Raw genomic sequence first — 18,181 nt, forward strand, 5'->3', positions numbered from 1 at the left:
CAAAACTCTGTCTCAAAAAAAAAAAAAAAAAAAAAAAAAAGATAGCAATGCCTAAGTGCAAAGTATTCTGTGGTTACTCTGGGATCATTTTATTCAAGACCTCCCCATCCCTGGCACCAACTTGACATACCAGAATCCTGGTCTGTAGACAAAGCTGTGGTTCTGGGTCAGCACAGAGCTGTTTCCCTTCTTTCAGCTGCTGTTGAATAAACTTCTCATAGCCCTCAGGGTCACTTTCAGCTAGATCATCTAGGAGGTTCCAAAATTGAGTAACTTGGGTGAGCAGACCCTTTGAGGATGTCTCCATGACTGATGAGTGGTGAATAATTTTCTTAAGCCTGTGGAAAGACATGACTTCGGGAAGCAAACTGTGTAATTGTTGATTCATTTCTGCTTTGGGGAGGCGGAATGGGCCAGGAATTGTTTGGGTGAAGTTAGGATTTAGCATTTGTGTCTAAAAGATTGTGGATCAGCAGCACCACTTTATGTTTTCCTTATTCTTTAATTATCTAGTACCTCTTCCTAAATTCTCACATTGTCCTCTCAGATAAGACTTTACTTCTACTTGGACCCTGACAAGTCAGAGTAATCATTTTAAATCTGGGTTTCCTGATCTTCTTGTTCCAACACCTCACTGACTGGTGGCTCCCCAGTTCTGAAATTGCCAGAGGTGTGTATGGGGTGAGGGCCACATGAGACTTCCTTAATCCTCATTATAGTTTAGTAATTCAAAGCATGGACTTGCGAGCCAGAATGCCTAGATTCCGGTCTTAGTTCTATCTCTCACTAGCTGTATGACCTTGAGCAATTAAATGTGTGTTTGTGTGTGTGTGTATATATATATACACATACACATACATATACATATATATATATTCCTCTTACTCTGTCCAAAATGAAGACGATAATACCTATATCATAGGGTTATTGCGAGGATTAAGGAAGCTAATAGGCTGGGACACTTCTCTACGTCTTCAGATAACTCTCCTTAGCCTCTTCTCCCATTGGAGAGGTGTCCCACAGCATCTTTCGAATGAGGCAAAAAGGTTTAGATTCTTCAACTACTGTGTAAGGGTTACGCTAAATGGGAAGCTTAACTAACGGGTAATCATTCCATAGGTCTGCAAACCCACCTCTTCTCTGTTCTAACGGGTAGTCATTCTATAGGCTGGCAAACCCACCTCTTCTCTCAGCTCCTTGACAAACCGCGACGCCTGTTACCAGGGTAACCAGCCTGGGTACAACATCTAATTGGGTCCGGGGAGTTTCAGGTAGAAAAGTCTCCTCATATCTAGTTCCGGAATGTCCCCCTTCTGGTACCAGGCTTGCTTTTCAGTTGGGCCCGACCCACTTCTCTTCCAGGAAAGCGCCCACCTCCCTTCTGCACCCGTCAACCTCTGGAGTGTCCTGAAAACCCTCCCTTCTGGGAGTCTCTGGGCTGCCTGTTGGTGGGACGATTTCTCAGGAGCACCACTTCCGGCCTGAGAAGGAAGTCTCCTCCTTTTTCTCCCAAACCGCTTCTTCCCCCCTATCCCCCGCCACGCGAGGCAGCGGCGCACGGTATGGGTGTGTTTGTGTGTATTTGTGTGGGGAGGGCGTTTGGAGGGGAGGTTACCGGGAGCTCCGAGGCCGCTGGGGGACAGGGATCCCGGTGACAAAGATGGGGATATTTCCTCTGTCTTCCACTTGGAAACCTCAACCCCCGCTTCAGGCCCCCTAGATACTTCCTGGGGCCCAACCGAAGGCCATAGCCATCCAAAGCGTTCCCATCCTTTCTGGGGAGTGAAACTTACCCCCGGGGTTCGTCCCAGAGGAGCGTGAGGGGGGAATGCCCGGGTCAACCGGGCTGTCCGAATTCCGCGCCGGCTCAGTCTCCGGCCTCAGTCCGCGAGAGAGATCTGCCTGTCGATCTGGGCTGGGGGAAAGGCGGCAGTGGCCTGGGCCACAGGTGAGGGCAGATTAACCAGTGGGAAGGCTGCGTTTTCACGAAGGACTCGGGTGAAGCTGCAGAGCTGCCTTTGAGCCCTGACTCCTTGGCTTCCTGGGTCGGAGGAGATCTTGTAATGGAGTGGTTCTTCGTCTCACTAACAAGATGCCTGATTTCCTCAGGATCAAGGGGTGAGTGAGCGTTGGGGTGGTTGCACAAAGTCCGTGCTAGCTACACACGAAAATATTCTTGTCATCTAGTTTTTGGAAGCTTCCGTACCAAGTAGGAAATAAAATGCTCCCAAATGGAGAAGTTTAGGACATCTTTGCATTTGATGTTTTGAGTCATCAGTTTCTGTTACTGTTGACACCTGTGGTTCCTGATACTCTCAAATCTACGTATTTGCTTCACTGCAAACTAATATTGGGATTGGAGGTTTGATTTTTAATCTAGACATTGATATACATCATTTGCCTGGGACTATGTGGCTTGGGGCATGACAAGTTTAAGGGAACTTCATCTACAAAATAGGGATGGAGATATTTGCCTCATATAAAAAATAGTTAGGATTAAATAAAATGGTGCTCATGAAAGCACTTAATTTTATGCAGTCTTGTGCATTTTCAAAGAACTTTAATGTACATTATCTCCTTTCATCTCACATTAGTGTGTTTAGGCATTTCCCTCTTTTAATGGTAAAGGGAAAACTATTATTTAGGATCTCTGACTTCTAGTTCAGTGATCTTTCCTTTACCTCATGCTTCTTTATAAAATTTAAGAAAAGATAAAGTAATAAAATAAATTATTACTAAACGTTATTTGTTGATTCATTTCAGATTGAAGAATGTCCCGGATTCCACTGGGGAAAGTTCTCCTGAGGAATGTCATCCGGCACACAGATGCTCACAATAAGGTGGGAGGAACAACCTAGTTACTCCTCAGTGCTTACTGAAAGCAAGCAGTGTGCCAAGCATTATTTTGGCACAACTGGGAGATACAAAGAATATTCTTGTCATCTAGTCTTTGAAAGCTTTTGTACAAAGTAGGAAATAAAATGATGAATACAATAGATAATTATAATATAGTTTGATAAGTACTGTATAACAGATATTTGCAAAGTGCTTTGGAGCACTAAGGAGGAAATAATAAAATCTACCCCGGGGAATTAGAAAAGATTTTACAGAATTAGTGGTATTTGAGCTGCTGACATTTAAACTGGTTCTTGAATAAGTATAAGCTTACTAGGTATGAAAGATCATTCTGGATAGAGAGCATCATGCATTAATATGGCAACAAGAAAGAGCATTAATCACTCAGGGCATGGCAAGAAATTTTCCAGAAAGCGGGGAATGAAGGGATAGGCGCAGAAGATAAGGCCTCAGTGGTCATTAGAGTTGGATTGTGATGTTTGGAACTGAGACTTTTTCCTCTAGGCAGTAAAGAAGCCATCAAATGTTTTTAAACAGGATGTGACATGATCATAGTTATATTTTAGAAAGATGGTTTGTCAGATGGGTGGGGAATGAATCAGATGGGGAGAAACAGTAGGGAGATTAATTAGGAGGCAATTGCAGTATTACAGGTGAGAGGTGATGAGGGTTCGCGTGAAATTAGTGACAGCAGGGATAAAGAAGAGGAATTTAGGAGATAGAGTCCAAAGAACTTGGTGGCTAATTAGATGATAATGATAAGAATGGAATCTAATTCAGTTGACCCTTGAACAATGCAGGGGTTAGGGGCATCAACGCCCTGAATAGTCGAAAATCCATGTATAACTTTTTACTCCCTCAAAACTTAAGTGCCAATAGCCTGCTACTGACTGAAAGCCATAGCAATACCATAAACAGTGGATTAACACATATTTTTTATGTTACATGTATTATATACTGTATTCTTAAAGTAGCTAGAGAAAAGAACATTTTATTAAGAAAATCACATTGAGTAGGCTGAGGAGGAAGAAGAGGGGCTTGTTTTGCTATCTCACAGGTGGCAGAGGTGGAAGCAAATCTGAGGATAAGTGGACCTGCACAGTTGAGATCGCTGTTGTTCAAGGTCAACTGTGTAACCACCTATGTGACTGGGTGGGTGATGATGATTCTGTTCATTGGGATAAAGAACAAAAAAGGGGACAATTATGATAGGAAAGGTAATTTGGTTTTCAACATGTTGATGGTGAGGTGCTTATAGGATGTCCAAGCAGTTGAAAATTCAGACTTGGAGTAGAGGAGAAAAGTTGGGGCTGAACATAAAGGTTTCGGGATTATTGATGTATAGGTTGATGATAAGAGGTCATGAGAGTAGATGAGGTCACCTAGGAGAGCACATATAATGAAAAGAGGGCCAAGGCACCTGGTTTAGTTTTCTTCAGTAAACTACTACTTTTGGTTTGATCATATTATTACTATCATATCACCTGATTTTTAAAATTATGGGCAAGGGTAAAACTGTTACCCCAAGCTGCCTGTGCCATTATGTTAACCTGCCCCTAGTTGTATAGTAAGCTTAGATTTAAAATGGCAACTAGAAAAAGATAAATCTAGCACAGATCTAATGAAATTATGCAGGAAGACTTAGAAATAAAATGTGTTCTTGTTCTTTGGGTAATCACATTCTGCTTTTCAAGAAATTCTCTAGCAGCCATACTGTTTATTTTATTTTTGACAAAAATTATGTTATGAGAAGGGATTTATAGCTTAGGGAGTTTAAAGACCTGTCCTTACTAGTTTTTTGACTTTGGTAAAATCTCTGAGCTTTTGTTTCTTTACAGTAAAATGTAATAATGGTAGCTGCTTTATTTTCCTCATGAGATTGCTTAAAGTTCAATTGAGATGATACAATTAAAATCACATTGCATTTTGGAAATGTGGCATTATCATTTGCTAATCGCAGCATAATTGCAAAATTGATAAGGTGATGTTTATGCAGGGGTTTAAAAATTCTATTGGGGAATAATTCTAGATATTTGAGATTTACTGGATTGGACTGTTCAGCCACTTTCTAGAGAAACCAATTTGTTTTCCAGGTTCCTGATCATAGCCCAGTCTGTAGCCCAATAATTAGTCAGATTGTATTTTCAGTTAGTTACTTTTTTTTTTTTTTTAAACCAAGTCTCACTCTGTAGCCCAGGCTGGAGTGCAGTGGCACAGTGAGACGGAGTTTTGCTCTTGTTACCCAGGCTGGAGTGCAATGGTGTGGTCTCGGCTCACCGCAGCCTTCGCCTCCCGGGTTCAAGGATTCTGCTGCCTCAGCCTCCTGAGTAGCTGGGATTACAGGTGCATGCTACCGTGCCCGGCTAATTTTTGTATTTTTATTAGAGACGGGGTTTCTCCATGTTGGTCAGGCTGCTGTCGAACTCCTGACCTCATGATCTGCCTGCTTCGGCCTCTCAAAGTGCTGGGATTACAGGTGTGAGCCACTACGCCCGGCCAGTTAGTTACTTTTCTGTAATGTAAAGTTATTTTTAGTAACTTATTTTTATTTCTTTCCTTTTCAAAAATTCTAGATTCAGGAGGAATCAGATATGTGGAAAATAAGAGAACTGGAAAAACAGATGGAAGATGCTTACCGGGGGACCAAAAGGAAAATGCTACCCAGCAGTTCAAGGTGAAGTTGCAGCTCTGAGAACTAAAATAATTCTCATCTTTTTCAGAATCATCAACTTTTGTTTAAAAATACTTTGGTATATTAAGGATAGATGAATTTAGTTCTGTGAGTCCTTAAGCCTTTCCTCTTTCGTAAATCTAGGCATAAAGATAATGGCTATGATGCATATGCCCCCACTCTTTGTCCTTATTTACAATGGAGAGTTAAAAAATTCTCCCTGAACAATTATGTAGGGTTCTGTGGCTTCTAACCTTACCTGATAGCTTTTAACTTAAGATTTTCTACTGGAATCTTGTGGTCACTAAGCTGATCAGTCATTCCTTTCTCTATTAATTTTTCATTCTTTCAGGCTTTTCTTTTTGTAGCTGGGACTGCAGGTGCATGCCACTCTGCCTAGCTATTTTTTTTTTTTTGTAGAGGCAGTGTCTTGCTGTGTTCCCCGGGCTGGTATAGAATCCTGGGCTCACACAGTCCTCCCACCTCAACCTCCCAGTGTTCGGATTATAAGCGTGAGCCACTTGCCCAGCCTCAGACTTTTCTTCACCCTATGTATTCACCCTCTTCACCAGATCAACAGCCTTTTCACATTACCTTAATAGCTTGAGTGTAAATATGAAGGATTATGCAAGGTTAGTTGTGTTTTCCTTGTGGAGAGGCCTAGGAATGCTTGAATAATTGGGAACATCCTTATATGCTTGTAAGTGTAAGAGCTACATATATAAGAAATACTTAAACTCTTTAGGAGCAGGGCTTGTGATTTTCTCATTTGCTGCTATATTCCTGCCCGCTAGACCAATACCTGGTACATAAGAGGCCCTTACAATTTTTTTTTTTTTTGAGACGGAGTTTCGCTCTTGTTAACCAGGCTGGAGTGCAGTGATGTGGTCTTGGCTCGCTACAACCTCCGCCTCCTGGGTTCAGGCAATTATTCTGCCTCAGCCTCCCAATCAGCTGGGATTACAGGCACCTGTCACCATGCCTGACTAATTTTTGTATTTTTAGTAGAGACAGGGTTTCACCATGTTGGCCAGGCTGGTCTCGAACTCCTGAGCTCAAAGTGATCCACCCGCCTAGGCCTTCCAAAGTGCTGGGATTACAGGTGTGAGCCACTGGGCCTGGCCCCTTACGAATTTTTGAAAACTGATTAGCAGCTTACTGGCTAGTTAGTAGAAGTGGTAAACAGAAGCTGGATCAATGGTTCTCAACTTTTTTCCTACTCAACTATTCCCATGGGTTAGACCTTGTTCCCACTGTTATTGGGACCTCTCTATAGTAAGTTGCTGGTTTGCACAGAGGGAAGTGTATTTCAGAATCTCTAGGGTAGTTTGAAGTGTCCCTAGCTATGATTATGTTCTGCTTCCCTCTTTGCATGCCTTCCTAGTTGAGAATCAGCGAGTGAACTATCACATGACAGTCCAGAGTTGATTTCATCTCTCTATGCTTTGCCATAGGATGTGTACTAATGGTCAGATTTTTTTTTTCCCCTGAGTCTCACTCTGTTGCCCAGGCTGGAGTGCAATGGCGTGATCTGGGCTCACTGCAACCTCTGCCTCCCTGGGTTCAGGCAATTTTCCTGCCTCAGCCTCCTAAGTAGCTGGTACTATAGGTGTGCGCCACTACACCTACTTTTTTTGTATTTTTAGTAGAGGCAGGGTTTCACCATGTTGCCCAGGCTAGTCTTGAACTCCTGACCTCAAGTGATCCACTTGCCCTGGCCTCCCAACGTGCTGGGATTACAGATGTGAGCCACTGCACCTGGCCTGGTCAGATTTTTTTCCACTGGACTTTACAAATGTACAGAGAGGAACAGATAAAGTGCTGGGATTAGAGGCATGAGCCACCACACTAGGCCTGGTCAGATTTCTTCCATTGGACTTTACAGATGTATAGAGAAGAACAGATGTCTTTACCTTTTTTTTTTTTTTAAACAGTATCATGTTGTTTCCTTCCCCCTCAGCTTGTTCCATGAGTTTTGTGCATGATGTTCCATAAAGTAAACTCACAGATTGTTTTTACATCTAAAAGTTCTTCTGCTTTCTCTTTTAGCCGGATGCGCAGTGATGGTTTTGATGAAGAAAGTCAAAGAGACTATTGGAGGCCAAAGAATGAAATTTCTGGGACACTGGAAGATGATTTTCTTAAGGCAAAATCCTGGAACAAGAAGTTATATGATTATGAAGCTAACATGCCAGACAGGTTTGTGATTAATTCCTGTGAGCATTAATATTTGGCCTGAGAATGTGTACTTATCAAAATTAATTGTCCCCACAAAAAACTTGTGTACAGATGTTCATACCAGCATTATTAATAATGGCCCCAAAAAATAATGGCCAAGTAATCCAAATGTCTGTCAACTGATGAATGGGTAAACAAAATGTGATATATCCATACAATGGAATATTATTTGGCAGTAAAAGAAATGAAGTACAGATATATGTTACAACGTGGATAAACCTTGAAAACATTATGCTAAGTGAGAAGAAAGAAGCCAAGTCACAAAAGACCACATATTGTATGATTCTATGTATGTACTCTGTCCACACATAACTGTATGAATCCATTTATGTGGTAGGCAATTCCATAGAGACAGAAGGTAGATTAGTGATTGCCCTGGGCTGGAGGCACTACACTTTGAATTCCATGATATGTGAATTTATACTTCAATAAAGTTGTTATTTAAAAAGAAATAGGCCAGGTGCAGTGGCTCACGCCTGTAATCCCAGTACTTGGGAGGCCGAGGCAGGTGGATCACGAGGTCAAGAGATTGAGAACATCCTAGCTACCATGGTGAAACCCCATCTCTACTAAAAATACAAAAATTAGCTGTGCGTGGTGGCATGAGCCTGTAGTCCCAGCTACTTGGGAGGCTGAGGCCGGGGAATCGCTTGAAACGAGGAGGTGGAGGCTGCAGTTGAGCCGAGATTGCACCACCGCACTCCAGCCTGGCAACTGAGTGAGACTCTGTCTCAAGAAAAAAAGAAAAAAATAAATAAAAATAAAAAAATAAGGCTGGGTGCGGTGGCTCATGCCTGTAATCCCAGCACTTTGGGAGGCCGAAGTGGGCGGATCATGAGGTCAGGAGTTCGAGACCAGCCTTGGCAACATAATGAAACCCCATCTCTACTAAAAATATAAAAATTAGCTGGGCATGATGGCACGTGCCTGTAGTCCCAGCCACTCGGGAGGCTGAGGCAGGAGAATCACTTGAAACCTGGAGGCGGGGGTTGCAGTGAGCCGAGATCGTGCCACTGTACTCCAGCCTGGGCAACAGAGAGAGACTCCATCTCAAAAAAAAAAAAATTGTCCCCATGTAGACAGCATGATATTATGAAGTGTTTTTGGAAAAGTGCTTCACAGCTAAAGAGCAGAGTGTAAGGTTCGTTAGTGTTTCTTAAAACAATGGCCAGTTCTCTTACAAATGGACCAAAGAATCTTCTGTGTCTTAAATGATAGTGCACAATACAGGAAATGTAGGTGTTGCTGAGCTGTAATGTGGGCTTGGTTCTACCATATCTCTATTTTGTGTTTATGTTTGTGTATGCATGTACTCCAAAGTCTTTCTAATTTTAATTTCCAAAAACGTATACATTGCTTTAACAATACATATGGTGTGTCATATTACAGATGGGGTCACAGTGGTTATAAAGAGTTATACCCTGAAGAATTTGAAACAGACAGGTAAGGAAAATGGGCTTACCAAAAGAAACTAAGATGGTACAAAATCTGTATTATAAATTGATTTTCTAACTTTTACAAAGAATATACTTGCCATTGAAAATGTAGCTAGAGAAACAATAGGTGATTTAGTTAGGAGGTGATCCCTGTTTTGCCATTCTGTGGTTGATGTCTGGCATGTCTGTAAGCATTTTGGTTTTTATATACAGTACTCCATACAGTAACCCAGTATGGCAGCTCAGAATTTTTACCTTCATTTTAAAGAAGAGGAAACAAAAACTCAATGAGAATATTAAAGTGTTAAAGTATATGTTAAAGTGCTGATTTAAAATTCAGATGTTAATCTCAATTTTTTTATCTAGAATGCAAAATATTAAAATAATATGCTTTTTTTTTACATAAAAGCTTCTATTTTTTACTTTTTTATTAGTAGTGATCAGCAAGATATTACCAACGGGAAAAAAACATCTCCCCAGGTAAAGTCATCTACCCATGAATCCCACAAACACAAGAAGTCAAAGAAATCCCACAAAAAAAAGCAGAAAAAAAGGTCACACAAAAAACAGAAGAAAAGCAAAAAGGAAGCCACAGATATAACAGCAGATTCCTCGAGTGAGTTCTCAGAAGAAACGGGGGCTTCTGGTACAAGGAAAAGGAAACAACCACATAAGCGCAAGAAAAAATCCAGGAAAAAGTCTCTCAGAAAACCTGCTTTATTCTTAGAGGCAGAAGGTAACACTTCACATTCAGATGATTCAGCATCCAGCAGTTCTGAGGAAAGTGAGGAAAGAGACACTAAGAAAACCAAAAGGAAAAAGAGAGAGAAAAAAGTCCATACGCCTGTAGCCAACAGTGAAGTACAGGAGAGGACAAACAAACGCACAAATTGGAAAGTAGCTACAGATGAAAGGTCTGCTGAGAGTTCAGAGGATGACTAAATGGGAAACACTTTTGTTTTCCACATGACTGTGGATATTTACAGTTCTTACTTCTTGTGGTTTTGCCAGTGACTCTTGTTCAGCACAGGGCCTGAGGTCAAAGCTGTCTTGTGCCATCCTTATGTTCTGACAGACTTCTTGTCTTCTATTTTGGCGTTAAGCTTGATCCCCTTTTCTTGTTAAAGGGGAATCTGGTATTTTGTTATGAAGGTTTCTTGAAGAGATTATTTTTTTTGCATTAATTACGTTTAGTGTAGAGTGCATATACAGCAAATTAAAGGACCCAGAAAGCTGGATCCAATAGTGACCTGGGTACACCAATCAGAATATTGAATTTGGGGAAGTTAAGGGCTGGGATCAAGAGGTGGATTGGAACTAATGCCGTGTAGGATGGTATGACAAGGCAACACTGTATTGCTCTCTGTTTATATAGCAGGTGTCACAACTGACTTGTCTTTAGCCTTGGTGCTTTGATCCTTCTGTATTTTGACCCCACAAGTGTGGTCCAGTTTACTTAATCAGGAAATGGGCCGAAGAACAAACCTTTTCCCTTCATGATAACATCCATAGACAACTTACTAGAAGGGACTAGAGTTTTCACAAATTTCCCTGCTGGACGGGGCAGATAGCTATACTTAGTATACGCCTAAACATGGTTAATTGGATAGTAAATGGTTTTCTAGTTCCATTGCTGTATATTTGCCTAAATGGACTTGTGTTCAAATTATTTCTTCAGTTGTCATAGATAACCCTTTACCAAATGGGGAAGAATTAGGAAATAATCATGTTGTCTAATGGTACTCTGGATTCAGGGCAGCAACTGCCGTTTAAATGTTGTCTTGTTTATTTCTAAATCTGTTAATGAAGTTTAGGTTTTCCCTGAAACTAAGTTGAATTATTTTCCAAAACGAAATAGGCTTCTCAGGGACATATCCTCTTCTTCCCAGTCTGCCTTTGGATTAAAGCACCAAGCAGAGACCACATTATTTCCCTTCACTATACTGTGATCCTTAGTATGTTCAATTCTTAAGAAACCAAAATATCACTGAAAGAAGGCTGGCAGAACACAGGTGAATTTTTTCACTATGGGAAGAAAGATCAAGTGACATATTGTTATTTTTTCCTGGTTGTCACTTAATGGGCTGAGTAAAAAGCTTGAAAACTCACTTTTGGTCTTGGTTCTGCCACTCATTGGTTATGAGGAGGCCCAGAGCAGGTAAGTTCACCTTCCTGGCCTTACTTTCCTGATGTGTAATACAGAATTACTTCACGGTAGCATGACAGTATAAGACACCAGCAGTAGATACAACTATGATGACATTCCATGAGTTGGTATTTTTAGTTCTAACTGCTAAATTTGTTCTCTTTACGGGACAGATTTCTAATAAAGTGCTTGGTCTTGAAATACATGGTTGGACAGAGGTGCCCTATCCCTTAACTATGAGCAGGTGCTACCTTTTGGGATATTTATTTGAAATTTTAATACTTTGGTACTCAATTGTCAATGTTCCATGGTGTGTATTTTTATTTTGGGGATTAGTGGGGGCCTAAAGGGAGAGGAATAGTCTCTTAATTACTACCTCTTAACCTAAAGCAATTATTTTGTTCCTGGAGCAAGTTAAATCTTTGTTGGAAGGAGCTTTGGCCATATATTTTTTAGCATGCGTTGTTTTTGTGCCCTGAAAGTACTGGTTTAAGCACAGACTCAGGAAAATGGGCCAGTATAACAGGCCATCTCCAGGAAATTAGCTCTATTTGGGTCCTGACCTTCTCTTCCTGCCAAGCTAGCAGGCTTGCTCTTTCCCAAGGAATACACATCTTGCCTTTTTTTTTTTTTTGCCATGTTTACCTTTTCTTGGTCGTGTATAAGCAATAAAGCTGTTTTTTGTTCTTCACCTTTCTTAACCCCAAATTTTCTTCTATGCCTTAGGCTTTGATGGTTCTTCCAACCCCCTTAATATGGCTTAGGGTGGTTTTGCAAAAACCTACAATCCCCCATTTGCACTACTGGCCATGGAACATTTATTTCTAGTGTTCCTGCCAATCAGAGATCTCTATATTAAATTCTAAAATGGGATTAAAAGAAGAGTTGGAGAATTCACACTTATTGAGTAACTGACGTGGTAACAACCTGGAATTTCTGAATTCCAAATAAATAAATTTCACTCTTTGAACATTTCATCTTTTACTTTTTAGCACCAACAGACTCGATAACAGCCTGATGCTGATCTGACAATGGGTTGACAGCCTTCCCCCACAGGCCCTTAAGTCTGCTTAATAACAAGTCCTTTGCTTCTGTCATTCTCCTGGGGGATGGCCTACTACCCTCCTTTCTGTACAATCTGGGCAAACCGACTGGTGATGGCAAGAGTGGTGTCAATGAAGCGGTCTACACAGCTGGAGAGACAATTTTCAGTGCGAGAGTCTAGGCGATTCCCTGGCTTCTCCACACATTTATCCCAACATAACTCCATGAAGTGATGCACCTAAAAGGAAAGAAAAAGAGTAACCATTTGGGTCTGCAGATAGGCCTAACTCTTGTTTATTAACTTCTCACTTTTTGACACCTGACAAAACCATTCTTTAAATCAACCACGGAGTCACTTTAGGCTCTTCTCTTTCTTCATTTCCTAATTAGTCACCAATATTGATCCAGATCCTCGTCCCTACAGATTGTACATTCTCAGGTAGGACTAATAACCTTTTATATTCCCCAAAGTAGCTAGCACCAGTGTGAACAAACTAGGGAACCAATTAATTTCCCCAAACTATTGCACTCATTCCAAACCTATCCCCTAGACAAAGTAATTATTCCATTAACCTTTTGGGGGTTATGGATCCACTCCCCAGAAGAATGCATATACAGGCACAGAAATTATGTGCACTTTCATTTGCATGTTCAGGGCCCAAAGATTTCTAGCCAGGGTTCTTGCTGGTCATCCTCCAAGCACCCTCTTCCTCCCACCCACAAGGAAAAAAAAAATAACCCAAGAGCTTACTATTTGTGAGGCTGGTTACTAAGAAATCAGTTCTCTCTAAGGTCCTCAAGGATAGCTGTCATCACCTCCCATTTAAGAGGCGTGATTACGTAGTCCAAGGTCATGTAGCCAGCAAGAAGTCAGGCCGGGTTAGAACCATGTCCGAAGGGCTCCAAACCCTTGTTCTAATCCATACTCTACAGCGACTACTTCAGAGTCCACCTTCCTCCAATAATGTTCTAGTCGTTTTCAAATACATTGTCGCATATGGTCCTCACAATTCAGCGAGGCAGTGGGGTGACAGCGAAACCAAAACCCAAAGTGGATTAGTATCTTTTCTACGGGCACGTGGCCTGCAAGGAGCAGAGGGAGGATGAGAACCCAGATCTTCTGAATGCCAGCCCAGTCATATCGCCGGCTAACTAGGCTCTCGTACCCTTGCGTCGCCCAAATCTTCTTCCCTGCTTTACACCTTTTCTTTTCTCCACGCTACGCTTACATAGCCGGCGCCTGAGCACTACCAGTCACCAGGGACAGGAGAGCCATGACTTGTCTTTTGTGAGGGGAATGGGATGCAGCCGGGATCGAGCACCAGTGAGCCGCCAGTGTACAGACCTGCGAGCGTGCCCAGGACCAGCAAGGAAGGTGAAACTTCCTTTCCCTTCACCCTCCCCGCCCCCGCACCTGTGCAGTAAACTGCGCCTTCTGCTGTTCGGCGGCCACCAGGCGCTGCAACTCAGCTTCATCAGCTTCACCCAGCTCCGCCATTGTTCGCCTCAGGCTCGCCACTTTCCGACAACCGTGTTTGCGCAAGCGCGACGGGTGTGCCCCGCCTATCCACTTCCGGTTCTCCCAGCATTTTCCTCCTCCCTGTTTTCTTTCGTCATCGTGGGTGGGAATTGTCGCGTAAGTGCTTCCGGGTTGGTGGATGACCTTGAGCCCTCAGGAACGAGATGGCGGTTGTCTGGAGGCTGAGTGCCCTTTGCGGTGCCCAAGGAGGCCGAGGTGAGGGGTCTTCGCACCCTGAGGTGCTTAGCACAGCCTCCAGCCAGGGAAGGGGATGAAAGTGAGGACTCATCTGCCGGGTGGGAGGTCTCTTGAGGAGAAGAAAATCCCGAAATCACAGCAATGACCACTGTAGTCTAGGGGTCCAGATGTTTACCGAAACGTGTATTTCACTTGCTGTGAGCTGAGTTGACGGAATAATCAGGAAGAGCGCTCGCTCTGGAAGTTGCAGTCCTGATGAGGCTAATCCACATAGGAGTTCTGTTTTCTCCCCGTTTACTGTCCCTAGAATGCTCCCCACTGGCTCCCACCCTGAATCGGGAAAGAGGGTTAGGCGCTTGCCCGTTTCTTCTGGAGTTGGTGTGTTTGGGTGTGGGAGTGGACGAGGGGATCAGTTCGAAAATCATTTAACCTGGGTATTTGTTCTACCGCAGGCACTGTAGTAATGCTAGGATACAAATGTAAAGGAAAACGTAGTTCCCGCCCTCAAAGAACTTTCACTCTGATGAGGAAAACACTGTCGTAGTAGTCCAGGCAAGATGGGGTCCTGAACTAGGAAAGTAGCACAAAGAAAAGAAGATTGTTTCAAGAAATGTTAAAGAGATATGCCAATAGGATTTGGCGATTGAATTTAGGGGAAACGTCTCTCATGACTTCTAGATTACTGAGTTAGGTTAAAGAATGCCTGAGGTGTCATTAAATAAAGTAGGGAACATGCAGATGTTCCCTAGTCTAACTTCAGAGTAACCCCAGTGAAATAGATGCTATCATCATTTTACAGATGAGATGTTATTCCCTATTTAGGGTTAAGTAGCTTACCTATGGTCCTTTAGAAAGTTTTCAGTCCTGTTAAAGGAGGCGTTCTTATGATCATCCTACTCTTTCCTCAGCTCTGTTGCTGCGAACCCCAGTGGTCAGACCTGCTCATATCTCAGCATTTCTTCAGGACCGACCTATCCCAGAATGGTGTGGAGTGCAGCACATTCACTTGTCACCCAGGCACCATTGTATGTTCTCTCCATTGCTGCTGCTTTCTGGGCTCTAGCCATCTTTACCTTCACTAATTGTCATGCCTTGAGCAGGACTTCCTACCTGTAGGGGGGACTCTTGTGTCCAACTCTGTCAAATGAAGACCTAGTTTACACCTTTGGGCAGACTAGTGCCATTATGGTTGAATGATGCCATTTATAATCATAGAAGACCTTCTAGCCTAAGTCTTTAAAATTTTTTTCTTTTTTTTTTTGAGACGGAGTCTCGCTGTGTTGTGCAGGCTGGAGTGCAGTGGCATGATCTTGGCTCACTGCAACCTCTGCCTTCTGAGTTCAAGCGATTCTTCTGCCGCTGCGTCCCGAGTAGCTGGGATTACAGGTGCCCACCACCACGCCCAGCTAAGTTTTGTACTTTTAGTAGAGATGGGTTTCACCATGTTGGCCCGGCTGGTCTCAAACTCCTGACTTCCTCAAACTCCTGACCTCAGGTGATCTGCCCACCTCGGCCTCCCAAAGTGCTGGGATTGCAGTTGTGAGCCACCCACTCCTGGCCCACTAACTTACATTCATAAGGTAATTTGTTCACTTCACTGAACCAAGACTGCCTTAATTCTGTAGCAATAGAGCAATTCTGTATTTTATCCATCTTCTTGGATCTGTCTTCTAATCAATATGTAGGCATTGCGATACCCTTTTGCTAAAATACTTCAAAAAACAGAGATAAAGACTTCAAAAAACAAAGATAGCTTCTCTCTTAACTACTATTTTAATATTTTACTTCCGTTGTACTCAGAGTTATATCCTATATGTATACTGTCTGTCAGTTTGGGTTACTGTGTGGCATATGTTGAACATGAAAGATGTGTTTCTCACATCGACTTTTATGAATCTGGTCCTTTCTGTAGCTGGTTCCAAGGCTGCGTCTCTCCACTGGACTAGCGAGAGGGTTGTCAGTGTTTTGCTCCTGGGTCTGCTTCCGGCTGCTTATTTGAATCCTTGCTCTGCGATGGACTATTCCCTGGCTGCAGCCCTCACTCTTCATGGTCACTGGCAAGTATAGCAATTCCAAGTATAGTTGTCTGCTCAGTTTGTTTGCTGTGAGTTTGTCTTATGTATTATATATGAGAGAGAAGTTAATTGAAATGCTCTAAATTTGTTGAAAACTTTAAAATATATATAAAATATGTATATGCCCAGATTTATATATCCACCTGCCTATTCAATGTCTTTCAATTAGATTTCCATATCTAATAACATTTTGAATGTAGCTTGTCAAACTGAGTTTCTGATCTCTCCTAATCTGTTCCTCCTGCACCCTTGCCCATCTGAATTAATGGCATTTCCAGTTTTCTGTTTGTTCAAGTCTAAACCTGGTAAGCTCCAAACTTGGTCATTATCCTTGACTCTAGTAGTAGTCTCCTAACTGGTCCCCATTTGTGTCCATTCCCAACACAGCAGACCCAGTGATCCTGTTAAAATGTTAAGTCAGAATAAGACATTCCTCTTCTCAAAACCCTATTTTTTCTGTTCACGTTATTCAAAGTCAGAATTCTTAGAGTTGTCTGCAGACTCTACATGATTGAACCTCCCTGTTTCTTCCCTCATTTTTAGCTGCGCGCTCTCTCTCATTCACACGGGCTTCCTTGAGATTCCTTGAACATGCCAGGGACATTCTAGGTCTCAGGGCTTCTCTTACTGCTTCTGCCTGAAACTCTTTTTCTAGCTATACACTTGGCTTGTTCCTTCATCTCCTTCAGGTCCTGAATGTCATTCTCTCAACAAAGCCTTCCCTAACCACTTATTCAAAATTGCAGTTTCTGTCCTACCATTCCTTATCTCTCTTGCTTGTTTTATTTTTCTCAATAGCACTTACTACCTTCTAATATACTACATCATCTGTTTATTATTTTGTATAGTAATTGCTTCTTTGCATTTTGTTTTATCACCCAAATGTATGTCCCTAAATAGTATAGTTTATTCTTGCCTCTTAAAAGATACATGTGGGTGGGTTATTTTGTTGTTTTTACTGTGTGTGTTTGCTGTTGTGCCTCTAGAACATAGAACTACTGTCTGGTACCTGACATATAGCACTCAGTAAATACTTGCTGAATGAATGAGTATACAGCGTCTGTTTGTTTGTTTATTTATTTATTTATTTTTGAGACAAAGTCTCGCTCTGTCACCCAGGCTGGAGTGCAATGGCATGATCTCAGCTCACCACAACCTCCGTCTCCCAGGTTCAAGCAATTCTCCCTGCCTCAGCCTCCCAAGTAGCTGGGATTACAGGCGCGTGCCACCAGACCCAGCTAATTTTTTTGTATTTTTAGTAGAGATGGGGTTTCGCCATGTTGGCCAGGCTGGTCTGGAACGCCTGACCTCAGGTGATCCACCTGCCTCGTCCTCCCAAAGTGCTTGGATTACAGGCATGAGCCACCGAGCCCGGCCTATTTATTTATTTATTTTTTGAGACAGGGTCTCCCTTTGTCATCCAGGCTGCAGTGCAGTGGCATGATCTCGGCTTACTGCAACCTCTTCCTCCTGGTTCAAGTGATTCTCCTGCCACAGCCTCCTGAATAGCTGGGATTACAGGCACACACTACCACGCCCAGCTAATATTTGTATTTTTAGTAGAAATGGGGTTTTGCCATGTTGGCCAGGCTCGTCTCGAATTCCTGACCTCAAGTAATCCACCTGCTTCAGCCTCCTAAAGTGTTGAGGTTACAGGTGTGAGCCACCACGTCTGGCCCAGCTTTTGTTTATTTTATCTGGTATAGTTTGTATGACTTTCTGTGTTATTGAACCTTCTAAAATGAGGGTAAACAACTCAAGGTTGGGTTCCTTGAGTTGTTCTTTTTAAGTTTTGCAGGAACAATATGTTGTCGTTGTGGGGAGTATGGAGGCGCTTTCAGATTGTTGAAACTGGAAGTACTTTGGAGAGTGTCTTAACCAACTCTTTTATTTTACAAATGTGGCAACTAAGACCCAGGGAGGTTAAGTGACTTGTCAGAATCATTTTCTTTTTTTTTTTTTTTGAGACGGAGTCTTGCTCTGTCGCCCAGGCTGGAG

At 42.4% G+C, this 18,181-nt stretch overlaps 4 protein-coding genes across 13 annotated transcripts in view; 2 read left to right on the top strand and 2 right to left on the bottom strand.

Annotated features, from left to right (window-relative positions):
• The window catches only part of PIH1D2 (PIH1 domain containing 2), a 9,986-nt gene extending 8,509 nt beyond the window's left edge, over nt 1-1,477 (bottom strand). For 2 of the 3 annotated variants that reach the window (XM_011976998.1, XM_011976997.1), the window contains exons 1-2: nt 1,182-1,477; nt 131-338 (exon numbers count right to left, since the gene is read on the bottom strand). In XM_011976998.1, the coding sequence (XP_011832388.1) occupies nt 131-307 (177 nt within the window). In that variant the 5' untranslated portion in view covers nt 308-338; nt 1,182-1,477. Of the gene's footprint in view, nt 1-130; nt 355-1,181 lie in introns of all 3 variants that reach the window. The other variant, XM_011976996.1, reaches the window with a different exon arrangement.
• LOC105537406 (chromosome unknown open reading frame, human C11orf57) lies at nt 1,288-12,317 on the top strand. Of its 7 annotated transcripts, none has more exons than XM_011976992.1 (6): nt 1,288-1,560; nt 2,764-2,840; nt 5,430-5,530; nt 7,577-7,726; nt 9,155-9,208; nt 9,639-12,317. In XM_011976992.1, the coding sequence occupies exons 2-6, from the start codon at nt 2,772-2,774 to the stop codon at nt 10,141-10,143; spliced, it is 879 nt and encodes a 292-aa protein (XP_011832382.1). In that variant the 5' UTR covers nt 1,288-1,560; nt 2,764-2,771; the 3' UTR covers nt 10,144-12,317. The 7 variants fall into 7 exon arrangements, with proteins under 7 accessions (XP_011832382.1, XP_011832379.1, XP_011832381.1 ...); XM_011976989.1 differs by having other exon boundaries at nt 9,636-11,736; XM_011976991.1 differs by having other exon boundaries at nt 1,446-2,118.
• TIMM8B (translocase of inner mitochondrial membrane 8 homolog B (yeast)) lies at nt 12,310-13,964 on the bottom strand. 2 transcript variants are annotated; one of them, XR_001005707.1, is made up of 3 exons: nt 13,806-13,964; nt 13,143-13,474; nt 12,310-12,629 (listed from the first exon to the last, which is right to left on the bottom strand). XR_001005707.1 is itself a non-coding variant. In XM_011976988.1 (2 exons), exons 1-2 carry the CDS (start codon nt 13,887-13,889, stop codon nt 12,465-12,467), a joined length of 249 nt encoding a protein of 82 aa, XP_011832378.1. In that variant the 5' UTR covers nt 13,890-13,945; the 3' UTR covers nt 12,312-12,464. The 2 variants fall into 2 exon arrangements, 1 of the variants encoding a protein (XP_011832378.1); XM_011976988.1 differs by lacking the exon at nt 13,143-13,474 and having other exon boundaries at nt 12,312-12,629; nt 13,806-13,945.
• Nucleotides 13,965-14,022: 58 nt separating this feature from the next.
• The window catches only part of SDHD (succinate dehydrogenase complex, subunit D, integral membrane protein), a 10,318-nt gene continuing 6,159 nt past the window's right edge, over nt 14,023-18,181 (top strand). Inside the window, exons 1-4 of the mRNA XM_011977000.1 lie at nt 14,023-14,126; nt 15,017-15,133; nt 16,021-16,165; nt 17,303-17,343. Of these exons, the coding sequence (XP_011832390.1) occupies nt 14,075-14,126; nt 15,017-15,133; nt 16,021-16,165; nt 17,303-17,343 (355 nt within the window). The 5' untranslated portion in view covers nt 14,023-14,074. The remainder of the gene's footprint in view (nt 14,127-15,016; nt 15,134-16,020; nt 16,166-17,302; nt 17,344-18,181) is intronic.

This window comes from Mandrillus leucophaeus, unplaced genomic scaffold (assembly GCF_000951045.1).
Source record: "Mandrillus leucophaeus isolate KB7577 unplaced genomic scaffold, Mleu.le_1.0 Scaffold172, whole genome shotgun sequence".
Lineage (NCBI taxonomy): Eukaryota > Metazoa > Chordata > Mammalia > Primates > Cercopithecidae > Mandrillus > Mandrillus leucophaeus.

Coding starts and splice junctions, on each gene's coding strand:
- TIMM8B (XM_011976988.1), bottom strand. CDS start 13,889: ATGGCGGAGCTGGGTGAAGCTGATGAAGCTGAGTTGCAGCGCCTGGTG. Junction 12,630..13,805: donor AGGCGCAGTTTACTGCACAG/GTGCGGGGGCGG, acceptor CTTTCCTTTTAG/GTGCATCACTTCATGGAGTT.
- LOC105537406 (XM_011976989.1), top strand. CDS start 2,772: ATGTCCCGGATTCCACTGGGGAAAGTTCTCCTGAGGAATGTCATCCGG. Junction 2,841..5,429: donor ACACAGATGCTCACAATAAG/GTGGGAGGAACA, acceptor CAAAAATTCTAG/ATTCAGGAGGAATCAGATAT. Junction 7,727..9,154: donor GAAGCTAACATGCCAGACAG/GTTTGTGATTAA, acceptor GTCATATTACAG/ATGGGGTCACAGTGGTTATA.